The 20,973-nt window shown below is 35.2% G+C and overlaps 4 protein-coding genes and 1 long non-coding RNA gene across 11 annotated transcripts; 1 reads left to right on the top strand and 4 right to left on the bottom strand.

Annotated features, from left to right (window-relative positions):
* Positions 1 to 55: 55 nt before the first annotated feature.
* LOC105691477 (vacuolar protein sorting-associated protein 35) lies at positions 56 to 6,160 on the bottom strand. 6 transcript variants are annotated; one of them, XM_012409963.3, is made up of 12 exons: positions 5,293 to 6,160; positions 4,195 to 4,414; positions 3,917 to 4,040; positions 3,590 to 3,827; positions 3,227 to 3,421; positions 3,050 to 3,133; positions 2,653 to 2,889; positions 2,012 to 2,160; positions 1,402 to 1,888; positions 874 to 1,293; positions 659 to 802; positions 56 to 598 (listed from the first exon to the last, which is right to left on the bottom strand). In XM_012409963.3, the coding sequence occupies exons 1-12, from the start codon at positions 5,293 to 5,295 to the stop codon at positions 419 to 421; spliced, it is 2,481 nt and encodes an 826-aa protein (XP_012265386.1). In that variant the 5' UTR covers positions 5,296 to 6,160; the 3' UTR covers positions 56 to 418. The 6 variants fall into 6 exon arrangements, with proteins under 6 accessions (XP_012265386.1, XP_012265388.1, XP_012265385.1 ...); XM_012409965.3 differs by having other exon boundaries at positions 4,195 to 4,393; XM_012409962.3 differs by lacking the exon at positions 5,293 to 6,160 and adding an exon at positions 4,889 to 5,026 and having other exon boundaries at positions 4,195 to 4,393.
* Positions 6,161 to 6,307: 147 nt separating this feature from the next.
* LOC105691478 (extracellular signal-regulated kinase 2) lies at positions 6,308 to 11,304 on the bottom strand. 2 transcript variants are annotated; one of them, XM_020855560.2, is made up of 12 exons: positions 11,131 to 11,304; positions 10,652 to 10,871; positions 10,446 to 10,576; positions 10,194 to 10,369; positions 9,958 to 10,097; positions 9,660 to 9,852; positions 9,443 to 9,583; positions 9,138 to 9,307; positions 8,912 to 9,034; positions 8,677 to 8,828; positions 8,341 to 8,367; positions 7,816 to 7,931 (listed from the first exon to the last, which is right to left on the bottom strand). In XM_020855560.2, exons 1-11 carry the CDS (start codon positions 11,218 to 11,220, stop codon positions 8,341 to 8,343), a joined length of 1,563 nt encoding a protein of 520 aa, XP_020711219.2. In that variant the 5' UTR covers positions 11,221 to 11,304; the 3' UTR covers positions 7,816 to 7,931. The 2 variants fall into 2 exon arrangements, with proteins under 2 accessions (XP_012265392.2, XP_020711219.2); XM_012409969.3 differs by lacking the exon at positions 8,341 to 8,367 and having other exon boundaries at positions 6,308 to 7,931.
* On the top strand, positions 10,116 to 11,776 carry LOC110117335. The gene is made up of 2 exons (XR_002305968.2): positions 10,116 to 10,250; positions 11,298 to 11,776. It is a non-coding gene; the product is annotated as an uncharacterized LOC110117335 (long non-coding RNA).
* On the bottom strand, positions 11,535 to 13,541 carry LOC105691480 (death-associated protein 1). The gene is made up of 3 exons (XM_012409971.3): positions 13,233 to 13,541; positions 12,763 to 12,862; positions 11,535 to 12,690 (listed from the first exon to the last, which is right to left on the bottom strand). The coding sequence occupies exons 1-3, from the start codon at positions 13,279 to 13,281 to the stop codon at positions 12,531 to 12,533; spliced, it is 309 nt and encodes a 102-aa protein (XP_012265394.1). The 5' UTR covers positions 13,282 to 13,541; the 3' UTR covers positions 11,535 to 12,530.
* Positions 13,542 to 14,060: 519 nt separating this feature from the next.
* Positions 14,061 to 15,709, bottom strand: LOC105691479 (proteasome subunit beta type-5). Its single transcript, XM_012409970.3, has 5 exons — positions 15,533 to 15,709; positions 15,127 to 15,277; positions 14,687 to 14,899; positions 14,361 to 14,594; positions 14,061 to 14,261 (listed from the first exon to the last, which is right to left on the bottom strand). Exons 1-5 carry the CDS (start codon positions 15,674 to 15,676, stop codon positions 14,152 to 14,154), a joined length of 852 nt encoding a protein of 283 aa, XP_012265393.1. The 5' UTR covers positions 15,677 to 15,709; the 3' UTR covers positions 14,061 to 14,151.
* Between the last annotated feature and the right edge of the window lie 5,264 nt (positions 15,710 to 20,973).

Raw genomic sequence — 20,973 nt, 5'->3', positions numbered from 1 at the left:
AGAAACTGAGTCCATTTTTCCGTTGTGATGAATTTTTCGTATCTGTCATTTCATGTTCTTGTTATGCATATATTTATTATTGAATAATGTTCAATAATTCCGTACACAACTTTTTATAGTTCATAACAGTTTGCTTGTTGAATTCATTACATTTTGATCAACACAATCACGCATTGTACAGTTACATACAAATTTCCTTCTTTCGTTCGAATATTTCTACTACAGTGCTGAATAATGTACAATCCGATATTTGAATTTTTGTTTTGTTCACAATTTCGAAGGCTTTTCTTTATAGCTGCTGCAGGAATGAAAGTCACTGCACCGAATTATTATTCATTATACACAAGTTCATTTGAAAAATTATCACAATGATGAAATATTTACAGGACTATCAAATGGACGAAATTAGAAAACTCTGTTACAGGACCAGCCCTTGATAAGAGGGACCGTCTGATTCAGGAGATTCCATTCTATTACGAAGGTGTTCCAAAGTGTTCGCCAAGTGTTTTTGAATCTGTTCGGTCTCCTCGCTCACTTCTAGGTTTGGCAATTCCTCCCATATCTTCGTAATTACTTGGTTCAAAATTTGGATGCTCAACTGAAAAATAATACAAATTTGAGGTGAAGAATTTTCGGTTATTATAAAGAGTTCTCTCACCGCAGAATTTCCTTTTTCATAGAAGTAAATGTAGTGGTTGAGTAGTTCAACAAACAGCTGAACTTGAACCGACGTATCCATGCATTGACTTGCTATTCTGATGCCCTTCTTCAAACAGTCTAAAACTTTATTTCCATCTTGCATCTAAGAGAGGAATAGTGATTTAGTTTCAGATTGGTAATCAAGTTTGAATTGAAGTAAATTCAGCTAACTACCTCTTTGCTGCCAGTAGCAAGCGATTTTCCAGACCAGAATATGTGCGAGCACGTTGCAACACCTCTGCACTGATCTGGCTTCTTTAGCAATTTGCTGGCATACAGGGCGCACTGGTTTCTGACTGGTTCTGCATTCTCCTCAGAGAAACAGCTCATTTGTTCAAAAGTAGCTATTATAAGGGTGATTGCTGCCAATTGGGCTTTGGAATCACTAATTTCATCTTCGTAAATTGAAAAGGCTTGGCTCATGAATTCATAGGCGACCGTTTCAAAGTTATCGAATCGAATCTCACCAATAGCAATAGCTCCTTGGAGGAACAGTCGCAGTGGAAGTTCGGCGAGTTCGGCTTTCATTAATGCTGTAATTGTCGCATGACAGAATTGGAAAATCTTTTGACACTTTTTCTGCCAAACGTCATCCTGAAATAATAATCAAATACGTATTATTTTATAAATGAAATTTTCTTCTTAAATCAGGTACTAAAAGTCAAGTGTTCCCAACTTTAAAAATAATGGGTGGATGCTTACTTGTTCTTTCAGACCCTTATATGTGAAGGCCAGTTGATATGCTTGGAACACGATCGGTGGGAGAGTATATTTTATTCTTTTATTTCCACCAGTAGAGAAATGTTTCCTTGCCGCACTAAGTATCATGTATTGTTGGTCAGCAGTTTCTGACTTGAAGTGATGAATTAGTCTGCCAAGCAGGCCTTGCTCTTCAGCAAAATCTTCTGGATCTTCTTCAACCGTTGGCTGATCTGGCTGATCCTGAACCAGAGGAGACACCATAGACAAAACAGCATCTACTTGTTCCTGAGTTGGTATCAGAGTCTCATTGTCCAAGATATTTGTAATTATGTATACAGCCAAAGACTTTCTCCCTTCATAATCAAAGTATTCTAAAAGTGGTGCAAAATATTCAAGTTTCAAGACAGTAAGTATATTTTTATAGTTGTCGAGAGGGATCTTCATCAGCCTGGATAATTCACGTGAAACTGCACTATTATATTCCAATCTGAAAAAGAAAGAAACAAAGAGTGGGATTTATCCCTGCAACCTATAGATCTTTGATGTCTGAGATCAAAGGAGTATTCAACATATTCAAGAAACAAAGACGATTGAGCATATTTATACTGACCTTTCGATATTGAGCTTCTGGAATATTTGGACTGTAGTGCACAAAACTTTATCAATATAATCAACTCGGTCTGGATAGCACTTGTGTGCTAAATTGATGAGTGCAACTTGAAGAGATACTATATCCTCAGGCGGCATGTCTTGCCTAGTCTGTGTAAAAATGAGCAATGATGCGATTTATAATGAAATAACATCGTATTTAAGTAAGTTGGGAAATCACATACACTGACTCAAGTTTATATATAAAGTTGACAAGATTATCTGTTGTTTGCTCAATTGTGAGATAATGCAGTCTGCTATTCAATACTTTACATATTAATGCAATGAATTGTGTGTGTCCATTCGTCAGTAATTAGCTCAATGGTAATATTGGTTACCATATCACCATCGACAAGATGAAAGACGAACTAGATATTGAGTATATAGGGTGAATTTTACTCTAATCGTTCTCAGACTTAAACTAGACGAGTAAGAATTATGTAGGATACAAAATCATGGTGGTGCTCAGTAGTAAGGATATTGTGTAGTACCTGGTCATCATTGAACGAAAATAAATAAACGTTAAAATAGGTGTCAATTTGAAAATAATTGTACAAAATCATCATTAAAATTAGTCAGTATTGAAGCTGACTCCCATTTTACCTGTATGATCGTAGCAACCTGATCGCTGAATACATCAAATAATTTTACGTCGGTAGGGATTCCTTGTATTTGACTCGGACTTCCTGGCCCACCAACCCCATCTGATCGCTGACTGAATGCAGCCAGCCTATCGATTAATGATATAATAATATTCTTCACGTTCACACCATTTTGTAGTTCCGCGCATGATTTCAAGAATGCATTCAGAGTTTGAAGATGAAATTCGTCGGGAAATACCTGAAGGTGAAAGAGGAATTACACGAAAAGTTATACCTAAAAAACTTTCTTTGGGATTATTCCAGATTGTTGAACTGTTCAAGTTGAGGCATAGTACTCAGGTTATTGGTATGCCTTTATCTATGATATCAATTATGTTGTGAGTTCATATTATATTTACCTGTATTATACATTCCATGAGATATTCTTGGGCAATTGCATCTCTGCAGCTAACTACTTGTTCTAATATTCCAGGTAAAACAAGCTGTAAGGACATAATGTATTTTAAATAAAATTTTATTCATATGTATAATATGAATGAAAAAATGGATTGATTGATAGATAACAATATCGATACCTTTTTGTATTTGTCCAATGTGACTGTTTCCAGTTGGCTAAGTCTAACCAAATTAGTCCCAACAAGAATACGGAGCTCTTCGCGTTCTCGCTCTCTCCTCTCCCGATCCCTACTGTGTCCTTGATGCTGCATTCTAACCCAAAGTTTATTCATTTCCGCGAAATTCATCAACACAAAGTCGATGCTGTCACGTACCTATAATCAGAACATAATGTTAGAAAGTTGATTCAGCATTCATGAGATTAGAAGGGAAATCAATAAGGGAAAGCATCAAAGCAGGGTTGAGGAAATGTTTAGCAATTCCAAGTATCATAAGCTGATGAAATAGCATGGATACGATCAAAATAAGGAACATAACACTACCTGTAAATTTAACATTCCTGGGAAACCTTTACTCCTACTCACCGTGCCCTCTTGTTCAACTCCCTCCGCTACATCAGGCAACACATTTCGAGTACATTGAAGTAAATAATTTCTCAAAAACAATCCTCTTAAAGGATGCTGAACGCCACGACACATCTCCACCAAGTCACGCAGCAAATCTCTCTTCAGGCAAGGATTGGTTTTTATGTAAACTAAGCCAACAGTTATGAGGAGATACCTTTAAAATTCGAATGACAATAATCGAATAAGAATATAATTGTAACCAAGTGTAAGATTTGCTGTGCTATCATTTTTAAAATGACTCACAATCTAGGTACAATATTTCCTGCATATTGCACCAGCTCATAGAGGTCTGCCACTTTTCTTCCCTTCTGAAACTCGTCTAGTAAATAAAGTTCCAAGTGACGGAGTTCGTCAGTTATTGCCATATCTTATTAGTCTATTATCAGGAAAAGCACCGAGAATGTTTCTGGTTTTTATAATTAAATTGAACAACAAATGGTTCAAGGATTTTCTTCAAACTTTAAACCATTAACAAATTACTGCATCATTTTGCATTATTGAAAACTAATGAAAAAGGATACATAATTCATAGTAACTTTTGGGACTAAGGAGCGAAGTTCGAAGTTCTCCAAGCATCGTCGAAGCGTGTTTCAGGGCATCCATGAGTTTAGATTTATCGAGGCAATGTTTCATCTGCAAAGCCTGAACCTTCACAATGCCAACTGAATCTTCCAGAAGTTTATCTTGCTCCTCGATGCCTGTCATGGTTGGTGTCATTGGCTGCGAAAAAAACAGAGATACCTACCGATGCCAAGGAGCACCATTCCAGATAAGCCATTCAAATTAAGCGTGCTGTTATTCTACTAGTGATCTAATCTACTGATTTAATTCTAACTTTACTCGCAGGGTTCTAGTATTTGAGTATACGATAGATGTTAGGCCTCTGGCATCAATCACTGAAAAATCAATTAGGACTCTTTGACATGCTTCCAAAATAATGCTACAATCAGACTTGCTGTAAAATTAAGTTGAGAATCACTTATATGAATTGAGTCTCAGAGGAGAAAAAACAATTGCCGAATGGCAAAGTGGAGAATTGGTGCTTATCGGTAGTCAAGTATATCAAGTATTATCGATGAAAATAATTGTTACAGACCTGAACCCTGGGGATTAAATTGATTCAAATTCGAACTTAACAGAGTTACGATCAAAGTACTCGATTTATTATTAGTTTTGTAGGTTAGTTAATGTAAAAATAATATATAATAAAATTACGTTAGAATCAGATCTAAACTGCCATCCCCAGTCCATAGTTAACGACTGATAGGCCAAGGTCTAAGCCTCCCGATAAAAATCCATAAAAGTCAATTAAAAAACGTTAACTCGTTACAAGTGTTACAAGTAGTCGCTATTTTATTGACGTAGGCTATAACATCGGTAATAACTAATAACATCTCGAGAAAAGACCGAGAGGAGTACCAGAGAGAGAAGGAAATAGTTAAGGAAGAAGAGTATCCAAGATGTATGTAAATTAAGAATCGACCATTGGCGCAAATGAATTACTAATTAATTATTTGCGATTATTCAAGGAATCATTTGAACCCGTAGATAATCAGATGCATTCGTATGGTATATGCAAGCAGGCAATCGTGCAGCGTTCTAAACAATATAACGCTTACCATTTTGCTGTCAATGTGTTGCGTGGTACTATTGTTTCTATTATTATTACTTTTCTATTGTAAAAATATCAGACTATCGTCGTGTTTTCTTGTTTAGGAGACCAAAAAAATGGCAGCTCTTCTCACGTTACTATCATTACGATAGTAAGTCTATCACCGGGTGCATACTATATCAGCCTTAATAACAAATTAAGTTAACATCCGACACGTCAGTCTCAGCGTTGAGTTTTAGTAAGTAATAATTATAATTATATCCACACGCTGCTACACCGCAACTAGTTTTTGATTCAACGGTCGATCAACCGTACGAAGTGACAGATAAACACGCGAAACGTTGTCTGCCTTGTCTGACACTTCCTTTTGACTCGATTTGACAGGATTAATGTTTTACATAGTTCTTGCGATTTCGGACATAAAATAACCTCCGTGTGTTTTATAACGAGCTCTCGCAACACCACTTTATCGCAATCATTGACTCATAAATTTAGCAACCAGCCCTACTATTCCTTTCTATGAATCGACCGCACTGATTCCGTCATTCAATTTGGTGAGCCGTGGTCATACGTGATAAAATTATACCTATACTATACACCTTCTTTGCATTGCTCTGACAAACTGATGCACCTAACGTCGATGACGATACGTGACTGCCTTATTTGAGAAATCGAGGGTGCCGCGCGTATTAAAAACTTATACCCAACTCGCTTCAAAAATGTGAAATTGAGACCAAGCATAGAAATTCAAACATAAAAATCCAGCTCTTAGATACTTCGAAAAGTTATTCAATATTTCGTGTCATCTAATTCATTTGTTGTATAATGCTGCCCACCAAATTGAAGGGACAATAATTCATGCAATTTCATAAGCCTTTTAGTTCTCTGTGAAACATTATTTGTGGTTTCTTTTCAAATTTCACAATTATCCAATTATTGCATTGTGTAATTCGTCTTGTAAAGATATCATCTAAATCAAATCACAACAGATACCTATTAATGACACGAATGGGATATAATGATTTCTGTAGATTATAGTTGCCTTTATTTCTATTAAAATTCAAGTACGTATGTATTTATTATACATATAGCTGTTCACAATGATATTATCACGCAAACGTGACATAAATGTTCTTATTATGGTACATGATAATTTGTATATACATCCGTTGATTATAAACATTTTTTTCTTTTTTTCTTGTATATAGGTATATTCAATGTAAATATTGATGTTCAAAATAAATGTTCATAGAAAATTATTTTCAATTCAACATTATTTATTCTGTATTACTTCAGTAACGTGTTAGCCTGTATTCGAGTATTGTTGTTGTGAAAAATTAAAACTTATCTCAGACTTTTTTCAAATATATGTAATATAAAGTGTTCAAAAAGATTAACTCTGTGGCAAGTGGTGTTCAAAACTCATTTCTTGTAAGCATAAACTATTTGGAAGTTTAGATAATTTATCATGATTTTTATTACATTCAAATTCAACCCACTTGCAGTATGCATCTTGTTCATTCATAATGGATATGTTACAGCTGTGGGAATTGTTGAACACTTCATTAGAAATATTGGATCAGAGATACAAGTGCAGGTCACTCAGAAATTATTCATGTATTATATGCCAGACAGTATTACTTCATTTATGTTATTAGTAAAGCGTAATGGCAAACATGGAAGATACAGATGTCTGGTATATCCTATACGAAAAAATTTGATCCAAGTGGGACTCAGAAAAAAATGTCACGTATCTATCTCGGCAACAGCTATATATTTTTTTCAAAATTAAATATTTCACTTCACGTTTGACGTGTGTCAGAAGAGGCAATTCTAAAATCCAAAAAGTTGTATGCACCACCTACACGGCCTTACATCTCTAACTTATCGAAGAAAGAATTCTGGTCTCAAGGATTTGATGTCAATGACTTTAAACCTTTTTCAAGGCTCAAAAGCTTGAAACCCCTACTAAGGCTATCTGAATGAACGTAAGATACAGGCATAGGCTCGTATAAGTGGTGTATATAATTTTATGCCATCAAAGACACGATTTATGTGCTACCATCTGATATTACCATTTCTTAAATCATTATACGCAGAGGCTGTGATTGTTCCGTGACTTTGACTATAAGTGTTCAAGGATCGGAAATTTCTTATTGCCGTTATGGGCTTTTGAATAATACTGCGCCTTAAATGATTTTTGCCAGTTTGAGCACGTGTCACCGCGCTTCTTATCCTATGATTATCAAGCGTACCTGCAGAGACAGGATTAGCGCTCTGTACATATGCTAAATTAGCAATGTTTTCAGTTGTTGGACGATTCGCACATGTTACTGTTCTAGTTTGTCCAGTTGGAGTTCTCTCCCTTTGTAAATGCATTGGCATGGTTTGATTCAGATAATTTTGAATTGTTTGATTTTGCGAGGTAAAGTGGTGTGGGGTTGCAAAGTGCTTTGTGAAATTATTTGGCATTTTTGTGAGGTACTTGGCATTCGTTGGACTTTCTTCATTGACTCGCTTGGGTAGGCTCGACTTGGTTTGAAGATTATTAAGCGTAGCTGGCAGCCTGTGTATGAGTTGTGGTTTCGTGCTTCGACGCAGTTTTTGTTGACTTGGTTGTGGACCGGGTCTGCTGCCTGGACCATACTGAAAATACACCATGCTGCTTAAAGCGAACACCTGATTACAACTGAAATGTGACAGTAAGGTGAATGAATTTCTAAAAATCTCAAATGGTTGACAAATTGGTTTCGGATACACCGATAAAAATGTATGTACTGCAATGGTTTTTTATCTAATGCAAAAAATAATAGACTTGGTATCAAATATGATGATAAACAGATCTCTATTTGTACTTTTTGTAGCAGTTTGCTTGCTAGTCATGAATCACTTGTAGATAACTTATATAAATATGTATGTATACATACATACATGCATCTTATGAAAAAATAACTAGTATGTACAATCTTGTTGAAAATAAATATTTAGTGCAAGCATAATTATTGTACAGCGTACGTACATGCACGCTACTCTGTATAAAAAAAAATTACTATACCTAAATGAATCCCATACGACAAGTCACCTGTAATAATAGGATTTCGATTGATACGTTTCAAGTAAGATGTAGCAAAAGTTTAGAGAGAGGCTTCTAAAGATGTACTGTTCTGGAAATAAATGCTTATTGCCTTTTAGAGTGTTAACACAAAGCTGAGTTGTCTTTAGAAGCATCGTTCTTAATCATGGAGACAGAATACTGAGTGTGGCAGGTACAAATCTGGTTTTCCTGAATTGGTATTGAAACATTGAATATTTAATGATACTATCTCTGCATCATCAGTTTCCTCCCTGCCTCAAACTATAAAAAAGTTGGAGAAACAGGACTGGTACTTACGAGAGTTACTTGGTCGGATTGTATAGAACGTTGAGATTTTGACAAATTGTGTTGTTGGCTCAAGTATAAACAGCTCTTAGCTTGGCCTGGAGGAAGATTTCTGAACGGACCATTTATCATCGCGTATGTATACTGCGCTGTTGAATTTCTCCCTAAAACAATGTCATAATTCCAGCTTCAGAACTCTGAGTTGGACTGAGCAATTAGGTTGATCTCGATCCCAAACTTTATTTACCATTTTGCTGCAATGTTCTGTCACCTATTGTCGCGTCCACATTAGCTATTTGTGATTTGCTACTCCGCCCATTTCCATTAATATATGCAGGAGCAGGTAATTTCCTTGTTACAGTAGATCGGCCTTCAAAAGTTAATTTGTTATTTACCGAGGCATGATTCTAATTATTAGGAACCTTCGTGGATTGAATAAAGCTCACGAATTCAGGATTTCATATTGCTCTCACCGTGGTTTTCACACTGCTGTTGTTTGTACACCTCAGTTTTAGTCTTTTCTTTTCTTAGGTCATCACACGACAGGTGAAAACCTTTTTTTCCAGTTCCATCCCCCTGACCAGCACCGGCACTTGTCTCCTTCCGTATGTGTTCTGATAATCTCCTGATCCTAGATTTAGACCTGCAATGTATTCACATATTCACATTACTCACATATTTCGGTAATTAAAAAAGGAATCAATGATACTTTGAAATATTATTATACATATATCACCATCATTATCTGATCGCTCCAGCTATTCCATATCTAACTTACATGTTCTTGTGTTTTTTGTGTTTCTCATCCATCATAGCATAAAGCTTGTTTCTATAATCGTCCACCGATAATTGTATATCATCCCTTAACAGAGGCACAACGTTGGATCCTCTTTCAGGTTCATTGCCTTTAGTGTGAAAACTAGGAAATTGAACTGCGTTTCAGCATAGCAAAAATTCGTGTGCTTAGCATAGTTTTGGATTTTGAGAATACTTACTCAGCAACATATGGGTGCTCTAATGCCTCAACTGCAGTGAGTCGATGATTGGGATTGAAAACAATTAATTTATTTATGAGATTTATTGCGCTCTCTGAAACGGTTGGCAAAAGTTCTTTGATTGTACGACGTGGGCCAGATGGGGTCTTTTCTAACAAATTGGTACCATATCCTGCGCTAACAGAGATCAGATCTAGAAAGAAAAGTCAAGAGTTATTGCAATATCTATCTGTGTGGGCCTTGAAGTACCTTCTTAATCTGTTATAATTTGTAAGTGCATTGCATATGGGCTAATTACCTTCTTCTGTGGGCTGTGGCAAAGTTCCCATTATCCTTTCAACTTGATTTATTGTCGATGAACCAGGGAAAAGAGGCTTTCCTAATAACATTTCACCTAAAATGCATCCCAAAGACCACATGTCTATACCTTTTGTGTACCTGTGATGATAAGAGTGACGAAAATTGTATTAAATACATATTCATAAAACAGGTCACGTTATTTTTGGAATATTTTGGTGGATGATTCATGATCACCTCTTTGATGCTATAAGGATCTCCGGTGCTCTGTACCAGCGAGTGGCCACATAATCTGTGAGTGTTGGGTCGCTACCAGATTCTCTATCACCTTCACCAATTTGTGTAACGGATCTGGCCAGTCCAAAGTCAGCTATTTTGCAATGACACTGCGCATTGAGCAGGATATTCGATGGCTGGAAATGATTAGGATCCAAGTAAAGTCGAATTTATTTATCAATGTATACATTAGAAAACTAGGTGCTCAATTACCTTCAAATCTCTGTGTATAACATTTCCCGAGTGTATGTACTTAATTGCCTTGAACAACTGATACATTATGAATACCTTGTGAATATCCTTTAGAATATTCCCTCTTTTTATTACATTATGTAAATCAGTTTCTGAAAAAGTGTTATGTAATTGAGAGTTCATTTGTATCCAACTTTTTAGGTATGTTCATTGAAAATAGATCTCACCCATATACTCGAAAACCAAGTAAATGTCTTTGTCATTGTTTGCCTTGTGCAATCCTATGAGTTGTATTATATTTTCATGATTAGCAAATGACAATAGAAACATAATTTCACGAAAGGTACGTTGAGCATCTGTTTGATTTCGAAAAGCATCGAAGATCTTTTTTACTGCTACCGTTTCCTTGGATCTTTTTTCCACTGCTTTCCAGACAATCCCATAAGCCTGAAATTTGAGATAAAATTGTTATGAAGATATTTGTTGTAAAGTAAAATAGTCTGGAGATGAAACCGATCCAAGATTCTCATGCACTCTATCCAACGTTGAAATGATACTCCACTTTAAAGTGAATGCATAACGAGTATCTCACTCCAAATTATTCATGACAAAATTTGAGAAATGCAGAGTTAACAGTAGCAGTGAAAAAGTTACTGACAAGTTGTTTATTTTCGTGGTTTGAATAAATATTTAATAGCAGGATTACCCCCTTGCCAAGCCTTCGAATAATATCGTACTGCTTGGTGACGTGCAAGTCGATTTCCGAGACCTTTTCCATACTACTTTTACCAGACATTTTTGGAGTATGAGCTTATGTTATGACAGCCCTATGAAAAGGATATAAAAAATCTTGACAAAAATTTTTAATTACAGACAATAAGGGCTGAAAGTTCAATCACATTTTCAAACATTGGGAAGGAGATTTGAGTTAAAAGTATTTTTTGTTCAACCTTTGACACATCAATGTGGCTGTATTTGTAAAATACATGCCTGTTACCATAGCAACGGCGTGCAGTGCCACTCAGTGATGCCAACTAGGTGCCCAGGAATGGGAATTTTCATTCAAATTTGTTTGAATCCAGGATAAAATGGATTAGAAGTTAGGACTAATTATTTGAAAAATTATTTATTCATCATCTTAAACAGAATCATACAATAAATCACAAGTTTTATGTGTTCTCTTCCCATTTGTATTACTTTCCACACACAAGTTAATACGCACTCGTATTGCTTATCACGTTAACTTTTTTACCTCACTATTTTCTTCTAAGATAAAATATAAACAGTTTTTCTTTTTCAATGAAACAAAATAAAAGCCTTGAAAAATTAACAAATCCACAACCGAAACGAAATCAAACTCAACTTTGAGTTTAGTTGATCTAAATAATCAACAAGACAAAAAAAGGTAATAAATGCAAAGTACAATACAAAAGTACTCATAAAGGTCTGCAAATTATCCAATTGATGTATCAATTTGCTTGGTGTTGGTCCCGAAATTATAAATGAAAGAAGACTTCCTTGTACTATTCGATACGATGCAAATATAAAAATAAAATAATATTTATAAGGAGTGATAAAAACTATGAATGACTCGAGGTTTCGTTAAAATAGAAATATCCATTTATGTAGTTTCCCTACATTATTACTCGTATAAATGAAAAATAAACTTTCCTTCATTGTCTTGCTCAACAATATAAACTCTGAATGTAAAATATAATTGCATAGTCAAATTTGCCTTCACGAACTATCAGAGTTTTTTTCAACAGAAAATTCAACCATTGTATAAATGTCCGGTTGAATGAAGCATTGGACGAATCATCAACGGAAAATCCTTCAAGATATTTCAAATTAAAGATAAAATAGTACGGATATATATGTTACGATGATAGAATATGAGGGATGAATTTTCGAGTGTAGTTTATCAACTATTGTAGCATCAATTTCTGAGAAAAATATGTTTTTCAAAAGCGTTACTTTTAATTTCTTTATAGGTATTCTATTTTCTACTTTTCATTGCATGTATAAAATTTTTGCTCATCAATTTGTTTCAAACTTTAATTACAGCCCAGATATTCTTCATTGTGTTGTAGTGTAAATTTATTACATTTACTTCCTTGGTTGTTGAATTATATTTGGACGAGAGCAGTGGGCTGGACGTGCATCGTGAGTTGGTGCTGGCTTTGCGTGGAAGTTTTGCACTGCTTCGGGTGGGAAATCTGCATTTCCTCTTGCCGGTGCCCCGCTTATCAGCATTGTTTTTGGTGGACTGAAAACAGATTCAGCATGGATAATTGAAAAGTTAAAACTTCTATACTTTTGAGTCATAAGCCTTATATACCTAGTGGAAGGCTTTGCTTCCTCCGATTCTTTTCCAGGTTTAGCCTCACGATCTTCTCTAGGTGTCTTATGTTGCGTTATCCTCATACCACCTGCTTTGACTGTGTAAAATGACATGTGAATCTTTGGTAAGGATCATGGTATGAGATCAGATATCAGTTATAGTCAAACAATGAGCCACATCAACTACAATGCTAGAGGGACACATCAATTTTCAAACACGGGAGGCAAAACCATGCATTTTGTCGGACATACGCTCTTGCAGCGATTATGACTATTTCTCGATGTATATTGACGTTCAAACGAATTTGTATGTACTGCGTATTGGAACTGGAATTCTGAGTGACATGGCGGCATTGTTAGAAGATGTTTTTGTTTTTCTCGGCATACAATCTCTGATGACCATAAAACTGAACATAGTTTGAAATATCAAGATATTTGCTATTACTTTGAACAATAATCATACGTTACCTGCAGGGGGGTGCCCTCCTTTGAGTTCGCATTCTTCAGCGCTAGACATGATAGCAAATGGTTATAAAATAGCCGTATGTGAAATAATTATCACTTTAATCGGAGCGCGAGATGGTGCAACAACTTGACTTTCAATATGTCAGCAGCGGCGACTGATTACACACTGTGTACTGCTGACGACAATTCCAACTATAAAGTATGCACGTATTTTATCACGAAGTGTTGCGCTGGCACTCAAACTGATCGAGCAAGGATGTGCGTCGTGCAGCGAATTGCGGCGTCAACACCGACGACTGAACTTTACAAACATGGCGATCGAGAGATCGCAGCTTTTTTTGTCCTAATTTTTTCATCTTTCAGATGTATCAGTATCTCTTTAACTTGCATGTAGGTACATACTATACGTTACATATTGAAATTTACTTTGCTACAACCGCCCGGCAGGAGAGCTAATCTTTTCTTTATAATGTGCAACAAATATCCAGTCCAACTGTAGAATGCGTGGTCATCTTATCTCAATTATTATTTTTCTACATTGCTCATTTTTATCTACATTCGAGGTGTAGATAAATATGATGAAAATCATGCGATGCTACTTACTTCCTATCTACACTCAACGCTTACTCTTTGCACGGTACAGAGCTTTTTACTCTCTTCGTTAAATTTATCATGTTTAGCGCTAACAACTTTACTTTCCAGGGGATAAAAATAATCGGGGGATTTCATAGTCTGTTGGAGCAATTGCAATGTCCATGATCTGGAGGCAGAGATAAATTAGTATCGGATGATTCGCACAGCTATCGACAATGAATAGGGCAGAATCCGACATACTCGAATACGAATGATTTTTATTAATTGGAAAAGAATAATTAACTGAATGTATTACAATATGTTTTCGGTGTACATAATGTAAGTTTTATTATTTCGGAGCGGTTGTCAGTTTTGCTTTTTCTTCCTGGTACTTGTAATGAAGATCCTTGCAGTCCTCGTTAGAGATGTGGACCCAACCAGTGGACTTCATGTGATAAACTAAAATTGTGCGGGAAAGAAGTAGCAAAAAGAATTGACAAAAATTGTAGGATTATTGGAACTTTGCTTCACATTTTACTCAGTAGTTAATTTTCTTACCTCTCACTATCCCACCGGAGTAAGCGTCCCTGTGGGTGGCGTGATAAATGGACCTCCTGCCCAAATCATATGCTTCTTCATCAGTTAAGTTCCAATGGTAGCCAGAATCTAGTACACCAAAGGCGTAAACAGATCCAGAACCGACACTGAATACTTTTCCAGCTGTTCTGGTACCCTCTGAGTCAACGTAGTACAAGCCTGGTCCCCTTTTGTCCCAGCCAGCAATCATCATACCTGATTATCAAAAATAATTTTCACATTCAGAATTTTATGGAGAACTATTTTTCAAAATATTATTCACTGCGGATATTTAGGTCATAACTTACCCATGGAAAGTCCCATGCCTTTGTAATTGTAAACCATGTTGGACATGAGCTTGCTAGCCGCTGCAACTGAAATTCGTTCTCTATTTCGGAGCTCGTACATGCGACATTGTTTCGCCAATACACGATCCCAGTAGACACAATCAGCCGCACCACCAGCCAGAGTTCCCAAAAGGTAGTCATTGATCTCAACGATTTTTTTCATGCTCTGAGAACCTATTTTGGATAAAACAATGATGTTAAAGTGCTTCTGTTGAAACATGGAACGTACTTGTCTCTGGTGGATTTCTAACTATGGAAATAAATTTCCCAAATTATTGGTTACTTTGTGTTCATTAGAGGATTGGGTCGGGATGTTTCGCATGTTAAGGAGTGGCTCGGAATGACGTCCAATGTATGCGAGCAGACTTGGTTGAATTAGGTAAGACAAAATTTGTACATACCAATGAATTGTCCACCAGTTGCACGGGAATCAACAGCCAGAACAACTCCACCTTGGTATTGGAACCCAAGGGTAGTGGTACCATGGTCGAAATTGATTTTTAATTTTCTACCATTTTCATCGGTGGTAAAACGTGAAAAATTTTCTGCCGGCTAAAAGATATGAAAATCATGTTTACAGAGAGAAAAGCTGAGGTTAGATTTCAAAAACGCCTACTTATTGATGATGTTAAGATTAAAATAGAAAAAAAATGTAAGCTAGTGTCTCAGATAGAAGCTATGATAGAGATCGATGTATTGATTTGACAATGAATGCAATACACATTTAGAAACTACTTTAACACCGTGATGATGATGCAGTTTATGATCCGCTGTCAAAGTTTTGATTATATTCAATGAAATACGTACATTGGCAAACGGTGGCATAGCCAGATCCAAGTTGTTGCTGAAATTCTTGCTGTAGGACTCGATTTCACCTCGGAAATTATCATTGTTCCTGGGTAAATTAAAATCCAGGTATGAATTCAGACCACAAACTTCGGCGAGCGCCATTGTTGATAATTATTTGCCGAATGATATTCGATATAAGCGATACTCGATGTAGGGAGAAATAACGATTTACTCGATACTCGACTTGCCGCTTGGTGGCACGAAGATCATTCGACTTTTTCGGCGCAACTTTTTCAATTTTCCAAAAAAGCAAAGAACATGATGTCAAACGATGTCATTATTGACTTTTGGAAAAGAGATATTGGTTTAATCAGAGACTATAGGTACCATTGCGAACGGAAAGCTTAAAGAATGATGTTAATTGTGAAATTCAATTCAATACAGCATATAATATGACTTTGAATATTGCTTTTATTTTGATGTAAACAGCTGGAGTTTGTAACAAGCTATTTATTATACAGTGTAGATATTTTGGTTAGAAAAATTATTCTGATTGTCAATATTAATATACGTATAGATATGCAGATGTGGTTGAATATGTGTACCGATGATTTCCTTATCAACGGTTAGCAGGCTACATGAATCTCGAAATTACTGAATTTCGAATTCTACAATATACACGTATTTTATGCATACGTTTCCGTAAACAGATAAGGTCGGACTGGGAAGTTTCGATTAAAAAGAGACACAGCTACTTATTTTCTATCTGTTTTGTCAAAAACAATAGATTACAAACGATATTGAAATGAATTCATAAGTGTATACCTATAACTTTGATTACGTCATTTTATTCATAGGCTATATTTGACAATAATCGTAAGTTTTATTCTTTCGCTAATCAATGTGGCTTAGTCCGATCATTTCCATTAATTGTAAGTCGAGGTTGAACATCCACGCGTAGTATCACCCAGTGGGACCAGCCTGCCACCGTAAAAGTGACTTGCCTATAGGTGTAGAAGTATAATTGAAACTTATAACGTGTGTACAAAAATATAGATTAAACCTATATGCAGTATAATATACATATGTATAGCATTAGTGTAGATATGAATTACATTATAAATACTTAAGACGTAGATTTGTTTTTCTTTTCTTTTTGTTTCCAAGATTAGATAGAATTATCAAATATATGTATAATAATTACGTGCGCCATATATGTCGTATAATATTGTAGATTGACATAACAGATGTAGGTATATAAGTAGTATCGATTATACCTTATGGACTTACATGTAATATCAAATATATTTATGGACTTACGTAAAATATCGAACTGCATTATACATTTGAAAAAGAGGCAATCGATCATACATCGTCAAAGTACGTTACGGTATGGGCAGTGAAGACTTAAAGTACCTTTCACCAACCATTGATAGATAGATAGTACAACCGGTAATAAGTATACAATACACACGTATCTATTTATATCAATCTATGTACGTATGAATAAACATATCTCTACGATGTACAATACAAGGGCACAAAACACACATTGTCACAGTTAATAATCTATAATAGTTAATCCGTATATTATACCTGTATACCTATGGTGTATTATATTTATGCACTGCAGTTATTAGATATAGTAACGAATTTGATTTTACCTCATTATATTGCCCGTATATTACATCATCAGGCTTTATATTATATGTATGTATGTATATTCTGTATCAAGTATTTAGGCATACCTTGCGGTACGTTATATCGAACGACACGTGAAATTTGATCATCTCAACATGAAAAATATGCCCAAGTAGAGGGATTTTCATCAGCAGGGAGAGACGGGGAGAACGAGGAGTTCGGTGTAAATATTACACGGATATTATGCACATCTAAGTATAAGGGATTATTCCTACAGGAAAACTGGATTATCCGTTCCGCTAGAGGTAGACATACATGCTATGAATACGTCGAACGTATGTACGTCGATAGGTGATATGAACGATGCATCTATAAAACCCTGTAGCATTGATAACTGCATGTCACATAATCAGTGCCACATGTACTGTGCGTAAATCGAGACAGGTGCAGCTCACATGATAACTAAGAAATCTTTCCTTTGATTCCGTTCTAGATATATGCCAGACATCACAGAATTACATTTTCTGATAATCCACGAAATAATTGTTAAGTTGCGTAATTATTCGGTTTCCATAATCAAGGATATTATAGATTGCTAACATTCGTCGTATATTCGTCGTATAATATAATATTTGCGTCAAATGTGCAGATTTGGATTCTGATTTATAGGTAAGTATAAATCATACCTATAATAGAGATCTTCGTCTGATTGTGACCAATACGATATAATTATGTGGGTATATATTAATTTAGGCCGTGTCTACTCGTCGGCATTGTTTCAACAACAATGATCAGGTGCTATAAGTGACTGCTATACGTAAATGTGACAACATGTATGTAGATATACGGATGATATATTTTATCATTTAAATATATGTGTAGGTATAATTACAGATGGGATATCCTTTTTACTACTAATATGCAAAATTTTATTGTTTGCATGCCTAATAGATAGTGAAAATTCAAATTGTTCAATACAAGGAAACAGAAATAAAGAAATCACATGTAAACTTAGGAGGAATGTCAAGAGTCTGAAATGTTAGAAGACCTACGTCTCATTATACCTATATACATATATGTAAGCTATCCTATTCTGATAAAGCTGATGATCAATCGAAAATCGTAACGAGAATTGCCAAGTCAAAAAGATGTCAAGCTTATAGTCTTGGATTTTTTTCAATTTTGGGGTCAAAAATCAACATTTTTTTGGATTGGGTTTCCCATAATATTTTCACGTAGTTTTCGCTCAGGAAACCGGATCCGCAAGCCAAATTAATCTGTCTCTAAAATTGATCGAGTTATCGCCAATTTTTCGCTTTTTGAAGCAGAAAAATTAGGATAACTCAATCAGGAAAATTCGTAGCTCAATTTACTCAACGGATTCGTGTTCTTGGAGTCAAAATACATTAAAAAAGCATCATACGATCGATTTTTAAAATATTTCATCTTTGGGTCAAAAATTGAAAAAATCCAAAGGGGTACCCCTTGGAATTTTCGCGATTTTGGACCAAAAAAAAAATATTTTATTTTATATGCTATTCTAATGTATTTTGACCTCAGGAATCCAACTCCGAAAGCCAAATTGATCTATCTATAAAATTGAATGAGTTATCGCCAATTTTCTACGTTTTGGAGTAGAAAAATTGAGATATCTCGATGGGAAAAATTCGTAGCTCAATTTGGTTGACGGATTCGTGTTCCTAGGGTCAAAATACATCAGAAAAGCATCATTTGATTGATTTTAAAAATACTTCATTTTTGGGTCAAAAATTGAAAAAATCCAAAGGGGTACCCCTTGGATTTTTTCTCAATTTTGGGGTCAAAAATCGATATTTTTTTTTATTGGGTTTCCCATGCTATTATTGTATATTTTGCTCTCAGGAATCCGAATCCGCAAGCTAAATTGATCTATCTATAAAATTAAAAAAGTTATCGCCAATTTTTCACTTTTTGAAGCAGAAAAATCGAGATATCTCGTAGGGAAAAATTCGTAGCTCAATTTACTCAACGGATTTGTGTTTATGAGGTAAAAATACGTAAGAAAAGTGTTATTTGATCAGTTTTAAGAATACTTCATTTTTGGCCCAAAAATCGAAAAAATCTAAATCCTTTGAAATTTTTGTGATTTGGGGTAAAAAAAAATATGCTATTTAATATGCTACTCTTGCGTATCTCGATCTCAGGAATCTAAATCTGAAAGCCAAATTGGTCTATCTATGAAATTGATCGAGTTATCGCCAATTTTTCGGTTTTTGGAGCAGACAAATTGAGATATTTCGATGCGAAAAATTCGTAGATCCACAAAAAAAATTCTTGACGTGCTTGTGAAATATAATGATGTGAACTTGAGAGAAAATTTGACGAATCGAATTAAATGCGAAGCGCGCGCGTGCACTGTTAGTTGTATAAACTTTGTGCCTTAAAAAAAAAATTACTCTTCTAACATTAACTTCCATTTTTATTATGAAAAGAAATACTGCAGTTTGTTCTGCATAGCTTTTACATAATTTGCTTTATCGATCGATTGCATCGAAGTCTCGTGATACATACTATAATTATATTATTTGCCCGTAACAATAGAATGTAACAGAATATGTATGTCCTTGTCTAGGGTGTGACCTTTTCAGAAATTGTATGAAAAGTCCATTAGATCGAAAATTGTCATTGCAGTACAATGATAAAATTAGATCAAAAACTTTCTGTACGACCTCTTTGCAGAGATCTTGTACAATGTTTTGTATTTCGTCCTAAATTGTATGTATGATAATGTGTGAATGATCGATATGCCTACTACAATAAATTTTTTTCTCTTCTCTTTTTTTGATAATCTTACATAGTCAAATCCCTACATTGCCTTATGATAACGCTGGTAATAACATCCTAAGCGAAATTAAGGAGCGAATTATCGCCGTCACATTCACTCTCATTTGAAGATGCACTCATCCATGGTTAAATCATATTCAGGTTTAGAAGAGGTCCAGTAATTTTATAATCTAAAATACTAATTTCACTTATAATCTAAATTGTACGTGCAGTGTATGTAAATAGGAGAAGGCGTGCATAAGTTTCAAAGACTTTTCACAGACTTTATATCTCTCGACCGGAATGCAGTATAAGTTGAAGACCCGATCTATAAAGTGTAAGAACAGAGACAAAAAATTTTGAAGATTTATTAACACAATAAATATCTTACTATGCAGATGTGCGCAGGTGAAGATATCGGAGGACCCGTTGGTTCAATTAATTGCTGCTGGTCTTCCTCTCATCTGATCTTTTGATGGTTTTTGGCTCAGCATTTCATCTTATTTTCTCGAGTTTTTCTCAACTACGTCCACTTTTTTTTACAACTTTTAACATCGAAGCTAGAATACGACGTACGAATCGAAGACTCAGCGGACGAAGAAAGGCGATCATTGTATGATTAAACATTCATGCCCACCTATAGAATATAATAATTTATCTCGAAGATTTGTGTTTGTTTAGGCGAGCCATCCACTCTGTGCATATTTAGATATCTATTCGTATTTGTTACGATGAATATCAGTGGCTAGATTTCCATAGCTTAATTTTGCGAATAAATATTTTAAGAACTATGAGATTCTTGAGTCACGAGTCCTGTACATCAATATAATGATACGTTTCGAGGGAAGGCAGTATTGTGATCTTTAAATCGACGACAATTTTTACAACACCATTTACACAATTCGTGTATTCGAATAATTATAGATATTCATATAAAAGGCAACTGAAAGAAGGTTTCATTAAAAATCTTTGATCCAAAAAATACCCTCAGAGATCGCGAATAAAGAAACATGGTG

Source organism: Athalia rosae, chromosome 2 (assembly GCF_917208135.1).
Source record: "Athalia rosae chromosome 2, iyAthRosa1.1, whole genome shotgun sequence".
NCBI classification, from domain to species: domain Eukaryota; kingdom Metazoa; phylum Arthropoda; class Insecta; order Hymenoptera; family Athaliidae; genus Athalia; species Athalia rosae.
Note: the sequence above shows the minus strand (reverse complement) of the source record. Positions and strands in the feature narration are given on the sequence as shown.

What these genes read in the sequence shown, in the direction of transcription:
- LOC105691478 (XM_012409969.3), bottom strand. Translation starts at nt 11,220, where the DNA reads ATGTCTGGTAAAAGTAGTATGGAAAAGGTCTCGGAAATCGACTTGCAC. An exon ending in GAGCACCCATATGTTGCTGA is followed by an intron (nt 9,584 to 9,659) that starts GTAAGTATTCTC and finishes TCAATTTCCTAG; the next exon opens with TTTTCACACTAAAGGCAATG. An exon ending in AATCCGACCAAGTAACTCTC is followed by an intron (nt 7,932 to 8,676) that starts GTAAGTACCAGT and finishes GTGTATTTTCAG; the next exon opens with TATGGTCCAGGCAGCAGACC.
- LOC105691479 (XM_012409970.3), bottom strand. Translation starts at nt 15,676, where the DNA reads ATGGCGCTCGCCGAAGTTTGTGGTCTGAATTCATACCTGGATTTTAAT. An exon ending in AGGCATGGGACTTTCCATGG is followed by an intron (nt 14,595 to 14,686) that starts GTAAGTTATGAC and finishes TTTGATAATCAG; the next exon opens with GTATGATGATTGCTGGCTGG. An exon ending in CTCCGGTGGGATAGTGAGAG is followed by an intron (nt 14,262 to 14,360) that starts GTAAGAAAATTA and finishes GCACAATTTTAG; the next exon opens with TTTATCACATGAAGTCCACT.
- LOC105691480 (XM_012409971.3), bottom strand. Translation starts at nt 13,281, where the DNA reads ATGTCTAGCGCTGAAGAATGCGAACTCAAAGGAGGGCACCCCCCTGCA. An exon ending in AGGAGGGCACCCCCCTGCAG is followed by an intron (nt 12,863 to 13,232) that starts GTAACGTATGAT and finishes CATTTTACACAG; the next exon opens with TCAAAGCAGGTGGTATGAGG. An exon ending in GAAGCAAAGCCTTCCACTAG is followed by an intron (nt 12,691 to 12,762) that starts GTATATAAGGCT and finishes ATCTGTTTTCAG; the next exon opens with TCCACCAAAAACAATGCTGA.
- LOC105691477 (XM_012409961.3), bottom strand. Translation starts at nt 4,924, where the DNA reads ATGGACTGGGGATGGCAGTTTAGATCTGATTCTAAC. An exon ending in CATTGGACAAATACAAAAAG is followed by an intron (nt 3,134 to 3,226) that starts GTATCGATATTG and finishes ATGTCCTTACAG; the next exon opens with CTTGTTTTACCTGGAATATT. An exon ending in AGGTTGCTACGATCATACAG is followed by an intron (nt 2,161 to 2,652) that starts GTAAAATGGGAG and finishes ATTTTTACACAG; the next exon opens with ACTAGGCAAGACATGCCGCC.